The 13,785-nt window shown below is 48.2% G+C and overlaps 1 protein-coding gene across 1 annotated transcript; it reads left to right on the top strand.

Annotated features, from left to right (window-relative positions):
• The first annotated feature begins 385 nt into the window (after positions 1 to 385).
• LOC8031763 (serum response factor homolog) lies at positions 386 to 13,287 on the top strand. Its single transcript, XM_029974148.4, has 7 exons — positions 386 to 1,127; positions 2,558 to 2,827; positions 8,389 to 8,542; positions 9,254 to 9,346; positions 11,203 to 11,379; positions 12,858 to 12,919; positions 12,998 to 13,287. Exons 1-7 carry the CDS (start codon positions 798 to 800, stop codon positions 13,046 to 13,048), a joined length of 1,137 nt encoding a protein of 378 aa, XP_029830008.2. The 5' UTR covers positions 386 to 797; the 3' UTR covers positions 13,049 to 13,287.
• The last annotated feature ends 498 nt before the right edge of the window (positions 13,288 to 13,785 follow it).

Below are 13,785 nucleotides of genomic sequence, written 5' to 3'. Positions count from 1 at the left end.
CCGGGCTTTGAAATTTCGCGCAAAAGTTGGTAAACACATGCGCGCCGACCCGACCAATCTGAGGGAAACGGGAAAACTACGAAAACATAGTCCCAATTCCATATTTGGCAGATTATTCCAAATATGGCCGCCTTCCTGCCCAAATATGGCGCACAGGCGGCAGCAGGTGCAAGAAACGTCTATCCATTGACAAAATCCTGCTGACTGCGTTAACGCCAAATTAAACCACGCGCTTTAAATATTCAGAAGCGCTTTACTCCTCGGCGTTGGTATGACATAGATAAGGCAGCGTTTTGAATCTTCCAGAAACAAAATCTCTCACATGTGCGGGGGAACTACTTGTTTACGCGGAGTAGCAGTCCTGAGGCCGGTGCGCGTGGAATCTTGCGCCTCTTGGCTCCTCCGCATTCAACATGAACTCCTGACTGTGGGAGCGTTTGTCGTAAGGGCGTGTTCGTGTGGGTACGTGCTTCACGGCTTCGGCAACACCTGCGAGCTCGTGCGAGCGCCGCAATTGATTGGTAACGCTCCCCGGCGAAAGAACAGCACCAACGTCGGCTAAAAGTCAGGTCCGTTGTCGCTGTGCGTGTGTGTGTGTGCGCGCGCTTGTGTGAGTTGGTCTCGGTGAGTTGGTAAACGCGCGTTCGTGCGCCTGGTTGCGCCGACGGACTTTGTGGGGCGTGGGCGATTCTCAAAACCCACGACGTCGCCGACTGACTGGGACCCTCCGACGGAGGCTGTGCCAAAATGAACGCGTTTCGGAAACGCGTTTTGCACTAAACATCGCTCGAACCAAGATGATGCAGACATCGAACCAGCATGAGGAACTCAAGGCAATGGGTTACGCGCCGTACGAGGCCGCGCAACTTGTAGGCGCCGATCCGTCGTCGGAGCTTGACGGCATCGTGTCCGGTGGCGGCAACAAACGGACTTCTGACGACGCTGGTATCACCCTGGACGACATGCTACTCCAGCAGCAGCAGCAACAGCAGCAGCAACCCAAGAAGATGCCGCCTCCGAACGGCAAGAAGACCAAGGGACGTGTCAAGATCAAGATGGAATTCATCGATAACAAACTACGGCGGTACACAACCTTCAGCAAACGGAAAACGGGCATCATGAAGAAGGTGAGTGTCGTTTCCCCTCTTGCCGTTTCCTCCGTTACGCAGTCGATGACAGTGCGACAGTGCTTCCGCCGCCTTCGAAAAAGGAGCGCCGTCGACCATCTGCGATGTGTGCCTCCGTTTTCCGGCGACTTCGCTCGTTACCACTCGTTTTGAGTGCGTCTTCTAATGGTTCTCGCTAATCGTAAGACATCCATAGGTCTCGCTACCTTTAAAAGCGTCGCGTTTTCCGACTGTCGAGCTTTGTAAACGCACGTGCGATCCGATGCCCTGCGAGCGCTACCCACGATCACAGACCTCTCCGCGCTGGCGGCGAGCGTAGCAGGCAGTTCCTCCTTCCTCGTTTCTTTCTTTATTGTTATATTTTAATACGTTTTTAATTAAGCGTTGGTGCCCCGCCTATATCTTGGGATTCCAAGATCGCTTTGCCGATCATCTGACGAAGCCAATATCTATCATCTGTGTTTGAATGAAATGAAATGAAACGGAATCGGATGTTTTTCACGTCCATTCTTCCAAGGTGTGGGACGTTGTCGCCGTCGAATATGTCCTCCGTCGTGAGACTGCCGGTAGAGGCATTCAGACGGGTGTTTAGCGTCCCACGCTCTCCGTGAACGCACTGAGAGGCAGCGACTGCTTTTTCGCTAAAGGGCGATCCAGCAACGGTGTCTCGGCTCTCCGCGCTCACAGAAAGTTGGAGTGAGAAACGCACAACAAAAAAAAGCGAAAACAAGCGAGCTTTGGTGGTGACATCTCGGCGAAAGACGAAGGAATTTTTTTTCCCAGCAAGCGACGTCAGCGGGTTAACGAATTGGCAGTCTGCCTTTTAGGATGACCTGGGGAGGGAGGTGTTTACTGTTCCGAAAAGAGGGGAAAATTTGAGCAGATGAGCTCAGCTTCTTTTATTTGACAGGCTTCACTCATCGCTCCAGAAGTTGGTGTAAGCGAATACACTTTAAAATCTGCCATAATTTCAGGGTTATGACAACAATGGTGGCATCAGAAACCTCAAAATTCTTAAAACTTCTCAAGGAATGACTTAGGAGGTTACCTATGGAGCAATGGCACCTATATAATACATTAAACAGGCTGAAGATTGTTATTTTATTATTATTGGTAATGCTAAGGATTGGAATCTTCCTTATCAAAAGTGCTAGTGGTTTGCCCGTCAATTTCAGTGGCAGATGTTCCAGGTTGAATGTATGAGTGAGTGAGGAGCAGAACGTTTCTCGATTAAGAACCCTCGAGCACGAGCTGTTGCCTCCGATAGCAATTGACCTGTCACCAACTATACTTTGTTGGTGAAGTAAAAACAATGCAGAAGCCAATCTCGGAACGCTTGACACAAACAGCAGCATTGTGTCTGCCTTTGTGTTAAACCTCCGCCATTTTGCCGTCCCAGACAATTAGTATCCCATGCACGTTCCCCACAGGCCTACGAGCTTTCGACGCTGACGGGCACCCAAGTCATGCTCCTGGTGGCCTCGGAGACCGGCCACGTGTACACGTTTGCCACCCGCAAGCTGCAGCCCATGATCACGTCAGAGGCGGGCAAGGCGCTCATCCAGACCTGCCTCAACTCCCCGGACCCTCCCCAGGGGACCACTGGGCCCGTGGGACCCAGCCCGGATCAGCGCATGAGTGCCACAGGCTTCGAGGAGACGGACCTCACATACAGCGTCACTGAGGACAGCGAGAACAAGGTGGGCGCACTGCTCGGTGACCCGTGGCTGTAGCCCCGGCTCGTCTGCCTTCCTTTGCCGGCGGCGACTCGTTTAGTCTGGGACGGAGGCAGTGGTAACAACCTTTCGAGCCTCCATGCGAGGTCGGGGGTTTCTGGATTGTGCATGACACGGTGAAGCCTGCAAGCACAGGTTGAGGCATCATGCCGCCGCACCATGTTCGTAGAGATTCAACTAAGGTTTCCTGGTCACATCCCTATGACTAGGCCTTCTACAGAGATTGTATAAGTGAAAAGAAAAGTGTGACAGCTTTTTCTGCAAAAGATTACGCCGCCGTAGCACATGCTTCGTGTAGATGATCTCCAGGCCTGTTTGGGGTTTTTATTGAGATCTAAAAGTTGATTTCATACAGATGTGACAATGGTTGGATTTCCATAGGTTATCTAGAGGGATGATACACAGAGCACCTGCTTACGACTGAGGTACAGAGCTGTCTTGAGCCATACTTGATTGTAGATTTAAGTTTGGCATATTTTGTTAGCTATTGCCCACTTAGCGCTAGTCCGACACCAATGGCAGAATTTTTGAGGAGCTTCTGTATCCCTCTGTGCTGCGCATAACCTGCAAAACAGGAGTGCTTTCTGCGGAAGGGTGGGTGGGTGGTAGGGCTGCGTGGGCCAGCGCAATGCTGTGGCGACGGGAGTGGACGACCCCCGGCGGGTTTCTCCACTCACCCTTGTGAACCCCCTTGCAGCTGTCCCAGGCGTCTGCAGCGGCATTTATGCAGCTCTCCGAATTTGGCAGCCAGAAATTGCCGCCGTTTTTCATGATCTGAGCCCGAATGCGTCGTCGCCACAGCATCCTCCCACGCACCCCTCCTCGCTCCTCCCTGCAAGACCGCCACCTCCTCCTCCTCTTCTTCTACCTGGTCGCCGCGGGAAGCGAACAAATGAAAGACGACAACGCATTTGCGTGGGAAGCATGTGCCGCCGCTCTCCTCCCGACTGTGCCAAGCTGTGATTATTTCCCGGGAGGGCTGCTTCCCCGCAGTGGCCCGTGTCTTGCTGCGCTTTCTGTGCTGTTGTGTGCAAGCTCGGGGACCCGTTTGGCGGTTGTGCACTTGTCCAGGGCTCGTGTACGTCCAAAAGCTGAAGAGTGGTTGCCGGGGAGCAACTATGTGATTAACCTGAAACTCCCGACACACCGAGGTGTTTTGCCATCCTGTCAGTGGAATGCCCTTAGTTTGCAGCCACCACTGGTTTACTTTTTTTCTGTTCTGTTGCCGTCCCTTTTGTTTATTTCGTCAACCAGTTAAAGACACTGCCACCTCCTTGTGCTGTTGGAAGCATGATCCTGTTACAGCAAGGTGATCCTAACAACCTGGTCTTGTTTTTAACTGCTTCTTTTTTCGTTTTGTTCTGTCACGCAGGTACGGAGCTGGCCTCCTTAGCATTTTGTTCTTGTGATTAAGTTCCCCGTGTGCATTAACCCGGTGTGTGTTTTTCCCCGACGAGCGACGATGTGGTGCCAAGAGGCGTTGCCAAAATTCAGCGGACTCCGACGCTGCACGGCGTCTGCCGTGATTCCGTGGAAAGTAGGTGCAGAATGGCGGTTATTATTTCAAGACTGCATGACGAAAACAGTGCTTGCAAGGGAAGGGTCCCAGCTTGATCGCAGTCCTTTAACCAGCCACGTCGCATGTGATCAGAGGTCGACGTTGACGGCGCCTCATGGAATCATTGTTGGTCATTATCGCTCGCGTTTTTCGATTCTGCTGCGGGCAGCCATCATACATCATTTGCTCCTGCCTTCATTTCACGTGTATCATTGTTGATTTCAAAATATGTCTATGAAATGCTTTTTCTTTTAAGCATCTCCATCATTAAATTATAACTCAAATACATAGACTAATATTTTTTTACGCTGCATGTTGCATATGCAAATTTATGTTGGTGCTGCAATGAACTGATGATGCATGAGTGTGTGTGTGTGTCATATGCTGTGCTTGAAAGTCTATTAAAAATTTAAAAACTGGACTCTTGTTGTGATGTGTACTGTAAGACTTCTTAACCTTCATAGAAAACGGTGTTGACAGGTTCTATATCAATTGAGAATTTCTTGTCTACTATTAGTACCCGATACATCACAAAACAGCCGAGTCTAAAAAGTACCCTGTTCTAAAAAAACCTGCAAACACTCTAAACTGACAAACATTTGTTTGTTTGTTAAAATCACTGCTTAGCAGTTAACTGTGATGTGCAATATGAAACTTGCAATTCGGGTAGTATTCGGTGCTGAGCGCCCAATGCATAGTGCTCCATGTCATTAATTTATCATGTAATGCTCCAATCTTCCTGTTTAGATACATGCATTGTTTTTAAAAAAAAATTTGCTATGCCAGGAAAGGAATTTTGTGCATTTCTCGAGTGAGAGATGCCCAAAAAGGGACTGGAATAAAGCAACTAATGGCCGATAGAATCGAGAATTTCAATTAAATATTTGAACAAAAGAAGGGACACCTTGAACTTGCTGAGGCACAGGAAAAAGAAATGCCTGCACACAGAGGCTTCCTTTTCCCACTTTAGGGAGGGAGTACTTCAGACCCTCCCCTCTTCTGTTGCATTGAGAATATTAAAATTAATTAGATTCATATTTTGAGGACAATGCTGCCGTTTGGTTTAGTTTTCCTTTTTCTCGAAGTCACAAAATTTGCAAGATAACCTCTGTCCCTTCAAACTTTTCCCAACTGTTGTCTACCTTTGTTCCGTTACATTAAAAATGATTACATTTACGCTTGAAAAATTCTTCCTCTTTACTTTTTTTATTAATTTTTTTTTTTAGTGGGTTAGACAGAGATTGCAAGTTCGTCTAGAACCCTTTCAATTTTCCCGAAATGCATCGAGAAGGGTTGGCGCCATCCGATGCGAATCCGCACCTTGCGGCCTGGTGGCGCTGTCGCTCTGCAGCTACAGGCGAGCGTCGCCCGGGGTCTGAGCCTCGACTCTGCGTGCCTCGGGAGCTTTTTGGCTGGAAAAAGGCGGCCGTGCTAAGTATGGGCCTTCGCGGGGGCCCACCCCCAGGACAAACTTGGCGCTCTCCCCCGTCCCGATTTGGAACTCCGCACAAATGCGCGCGCCAAGCTATATACAGAGCAGCCCGCGCGCGGTCGTGGCTGCCGGCACACCGTGCCTGCTCAGACCTCTCGCAGCAGCCGCGACGACGCAATTCCGTCCTGCCAGCTCGCCTTCTCAGCTCCGGGCTTTTTGGACGATGCTAGGCTAAAGATGCGGTCGGAAGAACGCATGGAAACTTGGAAGCGAGAAAGTGCGCAAGCACAGCTTTGATGGGCGCAACCAAGAGGCGCAAACGCACATGCGCTTCCACTGAATTAATATTATTATTATCCTCCTCTTGATGATAACTGAAATGCGCGCATTAGAGATGCAAAATTCGTCGTCCTGTGTGGTTCAGATGTGTCGTCCCCCTCGAGCATACAGGCAAAGCGCGGTAGATATAATTCTGACCGGTGCCATGCATTTTCAGCTTTAGTCCGTGGAATCGTCGTCTGCTGCTTTTCGAAGTAAACGTGCACGTGTTGATATCTCACGGTAGGGTGCAGATTTGTATACATCCTAATTTTTAGACACCATTCCAAAATACACAAGTCCCCAGCCCAGCACGCGCATGTTCGCTTCGGAAAGCGTGCAAATCACACGCCATACGCACGAACACTAAAAACTGAACCGGCCAGGAGACCTTTTTTTTTTTTTGGAAAGGTCTATAAGTGCTAACGTTGATAAGTGCGCACAACGGCACTAGTGCACAAAACCTGTGCAATTTCCAAAAACAAAAAAAAAACGCCATTTTTTTTTTTTTTTTGGCACACGTTTATGGCATTTTTTGCATTCGCACAACAATGAACGTCGGTAGTTGTAAGAAACAGTAAATGTGAATTGTACTGAGGGACTTTAAGCAGGTGCCTAAACGGTCACGCGACCACGCTAAGACCACGTGGCACGTTCCCGCGCTGGACGCGCCATCTTTATAACTTGAAAGAGGAAGAGGAGCCCTGAGGTGTAGCGCTTGTGTTTTGTTAAGAATATGTGTACGGCAGGCACATCTTCCGCATTCGCGCAACAATGAACGTCGGTATTTGTAAAAAACAGGAAATGTTAATCGTCCTGAGCGCCTTTCAGCAGGTGCGTTGGCGCGCCAACGGTCAAGCGACCACGTGGCACGTTCCCGCGCTGGACGCCATCTTGGTTACTTGAAAGAGGAAGCCCTGCAGTGTAGCGCTTGTTTTGTTGAGAAGACGTTTATGGCTGGCACAACTTCCGCATTTGCACAACAGTGAACGTCGGTATTTGTAAGAAGCAGGAAATGTCAACTGTACACTGTACTGAGACTTTAAACAGGTGCGTTGGCGCCCAAAAGGTCAGGCGACCACGTGGCACTTTCCCGCGCTGTACGCCATCTTGTTTACTTGAAAGAGGAAGAGGAAGCCCTACGGTGTAGCGCTTGTGTTTTGTCTCTTTTTTTTTTTCTGTCCTTGTCTCGTGGTGCTTTTGTCAAAAGGAACGATGTACCAATTACCCCTTTTTTAGCTGTTGAAACCCCGCGGCCTTGCGAGATGCAGGGGTAAAGTAATAAAAACTCCCTATTCAAAACAAAAACGATTGCACTTTTTTTTTTTGGTACATTGCAGGTTATTGGGAAACAGAACTCGGACAGTGGCGTACCAACTTGTTCTCGAGTGGGGGGGATTCAAACCAAAAATCCCGCCCCCCAGGGCCGGGGGGCGGACCCTTGGTAACCTTAGGCGCCGCCGGCCAGAGTTTGGGGAGGGGTGCGAAACTTGTGTTTTGCCCCCTCCCCCCTTGAGTGGGGGGGAGCGGGGCAAAACACATGCCTTGCCCCCCCCACCCCCCACCCTGAAAACGGGGGGGGGGGGGGGGGGGGGCAAGGAACTATTTGCCGCATATTAGTCTGTACTTGGACCTTGCATGCAGAAGGTGGAGACAAACTGCAAGCAAAATTTATACGAAATAATTTATATTTTTGTCTTTTCTGCATGCCATCCGCCTACACATTACTACCGATCATTGGCGCCGGAAGTTATGTCACCCTCCGGACATAACTTTTTCTGGCATTGCAGAGGGAAGATGGCGCACACACTACCTTTAAGGGGGGCTGAGGTGGCTGGGGTCTACATGACTTAGGGTGCAGGGTGGGAGAAAGGGGGGGGGGGGGGGCGGGTTGGTCAAAATGCATGTGTATATTATAGGGTCGGCTGGATTCTGGGGGGGGTCCGAAGCTCTACCCCTGGCTACGCCAGTGCAACAAACACTTCCGATACCCTTGATACCAACAAGCTATCAAATACCACTACATTAATTTGTTATTGCAGCGACTTTGAAAGCTTTTAAGATAGTCGCCCATATCGATGCAAAGGCCCTGAAAAACCACCTGCAAAATGTGGCAGATATGAAAATCATATTCTAACATTTCAAAGTATGACCCTCACTCCAAAAAGTAAACCATTCTGCAAAATAATATCTTGATGCTTTTGTGTTCCTTTGCAGGACTCCAAGGCGCTGTTTGGCAGCCTCCTGGGAGGAGGTCCTGACGACAGCGACAGCGACGGCTCCAGCCCAGACAGCCCCCCCTTGTCGCCGCACAAGGCTGGCAGCAACAACGGTTCCCCATCTCCCAGCCTTGCATCAGTCCTTGGATCAGGTTAGCGTGCCTGTACCCTTCATAAATGACAGGAGGCCATTTCTTCCGATTCCCCCAGCAGCCTTCAAAAAGTGGTGGTGAATACTCACAGATGAGCTCAGTCTGTTACATAAAGGAAGTCAGAATCACAGAGCCAGAGCTAGCCTTGACAATAAGCAATGCTGCAAGAGTCTTTGGGGAGGAAACCGGCCAGGGTTTAAACCCTAGCACTTTTTCTCCAAAGGACTACTAAGTTAAACTTTAATGCCATGGAGGAAATTCCTGCCAGGGTGAAGAGCTAACCCGGGCAATGTGTAGATTTTCTGAACCAGTTTTATACTAGCTACATGCCATCTAATTTGCACCTGGTTTTGCTTGACGGACCTGGGATCCATATGCAATAAATCTAAGCCGGTGGTACTCAACTGGTGGGGTAGAAAGAAAAATGAGCTTCAAAATTGGACAGGACACCTGTTCTGCCACTTCTGCTTTCGGATGCGGTTAATGGTATACACCTTTCCAAAGGCACCTTTAGTAGAGAGTAGAACTTCAAATAGCACTAGCCCCAAACAACTGCTGCAATACCAGCCTTCTGGGAGTCACTTGCTGCAGTACCCTGATTGAAGACAGAGGATGCATTGCTGATTTCTTCTCGCGTCTAACCACAGTGCCAAACACATGCTTCCAATGCTGGTGAATTCCTACTGACTGTAGACATGCTCTTTACTGCAGCTGGTGTTGCAGCCGTTTCCTCAGCCAGCGGCCACTCAGGGGAGCTGTCTGCACTGTACCGCATTGGCGGCCAGCCAGTGGTGTCGCTAGCAGGCAAGTCGGTCCTTCCACGGTCTTTCGCTGGCAGCACTCCAGCTGCCAGCGGAATGAAATCAAGGCATGTAGATTTTTGGCAAAGCTTCACATCTACACCTTTGTCTCTCATGTATATCTCAGTATTTGTGCATTCTAGAAAGTCAAGAGGAGGTCAGTAAAGGCAGCAAAACTGAAGTACAAAAAGCAAGATTTATTGTAGGCACGTTTGTATGGAATTTACTAAAATAATGCGTCCTATATATTTTTTTAATATTTTTGTTAGCATATTTGTTTGTGACATGGATGATACCTCTTTAATAAACATTTGGTCATTGGTCGATAGTCTTCATTATTATCTACATATTTCTTTTGCCCTAACTGAATAAGATGCTTCAATCTACTCTTGTAGCAGTGTTTGCCTAAAATTAAAAAAAATTTCTTGTACATTTAATTTTTTTTTTTTTTAAATAATTAAAAATTTAAAAGTGGCATTTTAAAAGATGGTGTTTTTTTGGACAACAACAAAGTGAAACTGCATGTGACAACCTCCAAAGTCGCAGCAAGCTCTTGTATGGGACAAGAATAGCAGTCTTTACTTACCGACGACAAAACAAAATGTCCAGATAACGGCCGAGACTTGATTGAAGAATGAGTAAATGTTGGTGAAAGGTATAGCAACAATCTAGGTGATTGTGAGAAAAAAGAATTAGAGGCATATTGCTTTTGTTGTAGAAAGCTGAGCCAGTAAGCTGTGAAAATGACACCTCACCCTCTACAGTACAGTACATCTCGCAGGCAGTGTGGTACAAAAATCTTTATGAACAGGGTACTATATCTATATCACAAGTTATCTTCAGTGCTCTAGTCCTTTTCAGCCTAACTTTGTCAACGGCAAATGCTACAGGTTCCGTAAGCCGACCAGAGCGACAGAACAAAGCATGCGACACCTCTTCCATGGCAAGAGCGCGCTTCTACAGTGTCACGTGCCCCGCTTAGGTTGATCCAGAGGCTCTGGGTTGATCAGGTGTCCCGTTTTGTCCGGAACAGTCCCATTTTAGAGATTCATTTCTGCCATCCCGTCATTTTGGTCACAATGAAGCCTCATGTACCATTTTCATGGGAACATGCCTTCAAAATCAGCAAAAATTAGTGGAAGAGAAAAACAAAATAATGCATACTCATTGCATTTTATAATTATAAACATACTATGGAAATGTTACCTCCCATAGAGCACAATTTAGAGCTCTTTCTGTGGTTCCATCTGCCAATCTGTTCGTTTTTTATAAATATTATTATGTACTCAATTATTCAACGAAACGCCCCTGAAAAGTTTGCGTCTTTACAGTGTACTGATAGTAGCAGAAAATTTTCGCTTTTCTTTTTTGCGTCCCCAACACCTCCCCCTCAGTCTTCCACTCCCGTGTATTAGGCCACCCTAGCCCCATTTGACTTGCTGGTGCCATATTTTTGCCGTTTGCTGAGTTGTGCTGAAACAAAGTATAGCAAACATATGTGCACAAGCTCATGAAAACAGTGCATTCTGCAGAGCCACACTCTTGCATCTGTGCCTTTGCTACCACTGAAGACAACTTATGAGATAGAGCATAGAAAATGCAGCAAATTTGTAACTGGAGGGATGGTATGCTGAGGCACAGCAAACCATCAGAGGTTTAGATGTTCACAATATGTTCACGACAGCTTGGCTCTTAACTGGCACCAATTTTTTGTGAAAGTAACCAATTGATGGCATATTATCTAGCCCAGTAAGTACTGCAAATGCAGTATCTTGGGAACATAGAGCAGCTTTGGGACTAGTCAATGGATTCCTTTCCAAGCGTGGGGCTAACTGCTCTGCAACTCCCTTTGGGGTGCAGGAGGTGGAAGTGGAACAGCAGCAGTGACGGTGCTACCTAGCTCCCAGCCTTCCCTGGGGACTCTCATGTACCAGACACCCCAGGGGCTACTCTACGCTGCACCGCCGGGTGGCACCATACCAGAAGCACTCCTGCTTAACCTGAGCCAGTCGGTGGCTCTCAAGGCAGAGTCTGCCGGTACGTGCTTCTCCCGCCTGTGGTACCTCAAGGCGACCGATAAGAACTTTCACAGAATGCTACAGGTTTAGAACAGGACCAAGTTGCATGCGGGAGGATGCAACGAGTTGTGCAGCCTACACATGTTTGCAGGGGCGTCGCAACTATTCGGGAGATGGGGGGGGGGGGGCGGTGACGGTGGTCATGGTGGGGGGGTGACAGCGATTTTGCACCCCCGCAACTGCATGTTCGTAATCGGTGCGTTAAGGCCGATCCACACATTCGCACTTGGTTGTAACAGAGTTCATTGTGCGGTCTGGTGCGCTGTCGCGATCGCCTACGAGAGACCAGACTGGCGCCATCTATTGGGCGACCCTGAATTGCTCGCTATTTGCGCAACATTTCCTCCAGTTTCTTTGTGCATCATTCTTTCATAGAGGGTTCGAAAATCTTTTGAAAATGTTATAAATAACCGTTTCTCATAGATAGTATGTGCATTTGATCTCACAAATAGGGCAAAACTTTCACTTAGACGGCACCAGGACGTTTTCTCGCCGTAAGGGAGCACAAGACTGCACAATGCACTTACCGTAAAATACCAAGATTCCCCACCCCCGAAAGATAGCCCACCTCCATTTTTTGCTTGATTTGCTATATATTTTTAAACACCGAAAGATAGCCCACTCCTACTAATAGTAGTGTTGTGATCAATGATTGCCTCGGCGTAAATGCGGCTACTTAGCTTTGGCAGGATATAAGCGAACGCTGCTGACTGGGAAATATAGTCATCGTTGCTTCGTTGCCCCTCGCCACCATAATGCCCGTGTCCCACTAGAGCGACAAGCCTCAAACCCATGCAGCATGCTCGCGATGGTACCTTTGGCAGGCGTTTAGTTGTTCGGTGCTTGTGAAGTAAGCACGAGCGATTGCAAGCCTGCCAAAGATATTCTCGCGTGCTTGATGCTCGTGTCTGAACATAGCCTCCTTTATTCTACAAAGCCTCTCAAATCGCGAAAGACTCTGGTTTGAGGCTTGTCGCTGTCGTTTGTTTCTGTCTGTCGCTCTAGTGGGACACGGGCATGACAAGCTTGGAAAGGACACAACCTAAGAACAGCAAATTTTTTTTAAACTTCACTTCATTGTACATTGAAAGTTAGCTCACTCCATATTTTCACCCGATTTGCTCTCAATGTTAGGTGAGCTGTCTCTCGGGATTTTACGGTAGTTGCAACCAAACGCAAATATACTAACCAGCGTTTAGTTACCTTCTCCAACTTTTTAGTGCGAGGATGTGGCCATAGCAGGTTTCAACACCTCTCACACGACTGGCATGTTGAAGATGCTCGACATGGGATGTTTTACTAAAGAAACATGCTTCAACACTGTCAGAGGTACAAGTTCCAACCAGGCATCAGCAGGTCCCTTGCATTGAAGTTGGAACTGTTGCTGTGATGAAATACCTTACACAGCTTGACACATCTCTCTCTCGTTGCATTCAGGTGCAGCCCAGCAGTACATCACCATCCCAGTACCTGTTTCAATGGCACAGCATCAACAACAGGCAAGTGTGGTACACCCTGCAGATCCTTCTTTACAGTGCCAGAGCAGGTCTCACTTTTACCTTTGTGCACTGCTGCAGATGTCTGTTGGCCAGTCAAATTCATCAAAGAGGGACAGAGTCGGCAAGTAGGCCCGTGCTTGCCGGAAGGGACTTTGTCGCAATCCATCGCCGAGGCCGAACCCAACGATGGCCCGAGGTCTCACCACAAGTGCCACAGTTCTTGAACATTGTCCGACAACTCCAGGACTAGGCTACCCTCCTGGTCTCTCCGCAAGGACGAGCCAAAGGCCTGGAGTCCTGCCCCCGAGGCCCTCTTCATGTCGTTGCCAAAGGCGACGCTTGCCAATAAAGCATCTTTTCTCGTTTTACCCCCAGATTACTTTCAGTGTAGACAGTGCCACTACTTCAGTTAATGTGGAACAAAGGAGAACATCCGGAACAGTGACCACATGTATACTTGTTGTTACTTCAAGAAAAAAAAAGGAAGTTTTTCACATTTGTGTGCCATGCAAAGTAGTTCCTCCAGGATTTGGTTGTTGGAAAAAGAAATGATGCCTAAGGCTGATCAAAAATGCAGATACATATATCTTAATCAACACATAAGAGAATTGGTAATTTCCCGCAAGGGAGCCGGGCTTTCTTTTCCTCTTATTCTAGAAGACCGCACATCAAATATTACGACCTAGTTCCGTCTAAATCTGTAACGGTCCAGCAAACTTTGCAACGCGCCAAGTTGCCGAAATCGGTCGACTCTAGCGGGTGAATTGAGGCGCAATGAAGCCGTCCCGCCTTCGTCATCTCACCGTTTGTAATTATTGCCCGCCAAAGTTTCGCAATTATTGCCCGCCAAAGTTTCATTCACACTA

This window comes from Ixodes scapularis, unplaced genomic scaffold, assembly GCF_016920785.2.
Source record: "Ixodes scapularis isolate PalLabHiFi unplaced genomic scaffold, ASM1692078v2 PGA_scaffold10__122_contigs__length_95168666, whole genome shotgun sequence".
NCBI classification, from domain to species: domain Eukaryota; kingdom Metazoa; phylum Arthropoda; class Arachnida; order Ixodida; family Ixodidae; genus Ixodes; species Ixodes scapularis.
Note: the sequence above shows the minus strand (reverse complement) of the source record. Positions and strands in the feature narration are given on the sequence as shown.

What these genes read in the sequence shown, in the direction of transcription:
- LOC8031763 (XM_029974148.4), top strand. Translation starts at nt 798, where the DNA reads ATGATGCAGACATCGAACCAGCATGAGGAACTCAAGGCAATGGGTTAC. An exon ending in AAACGGGCATCATGAAGAAG is followed by an intron (nt 1,128 to 2,557) that starts GTGAGTGTCGTT and finishes CGTTCCCCACAG; the next exon opens with GCCTACGAGCTTTCGACGCT. An exon ending in GCCAGTGGTGTCGCTAGCAG is followed by an intron (nt 9,347 to 11,202) that starts GCAAGTCGGTCC and finishes TTTGGGGTGCAG; the next exon opens with GAGGTGGAAGTGGAACAGCA.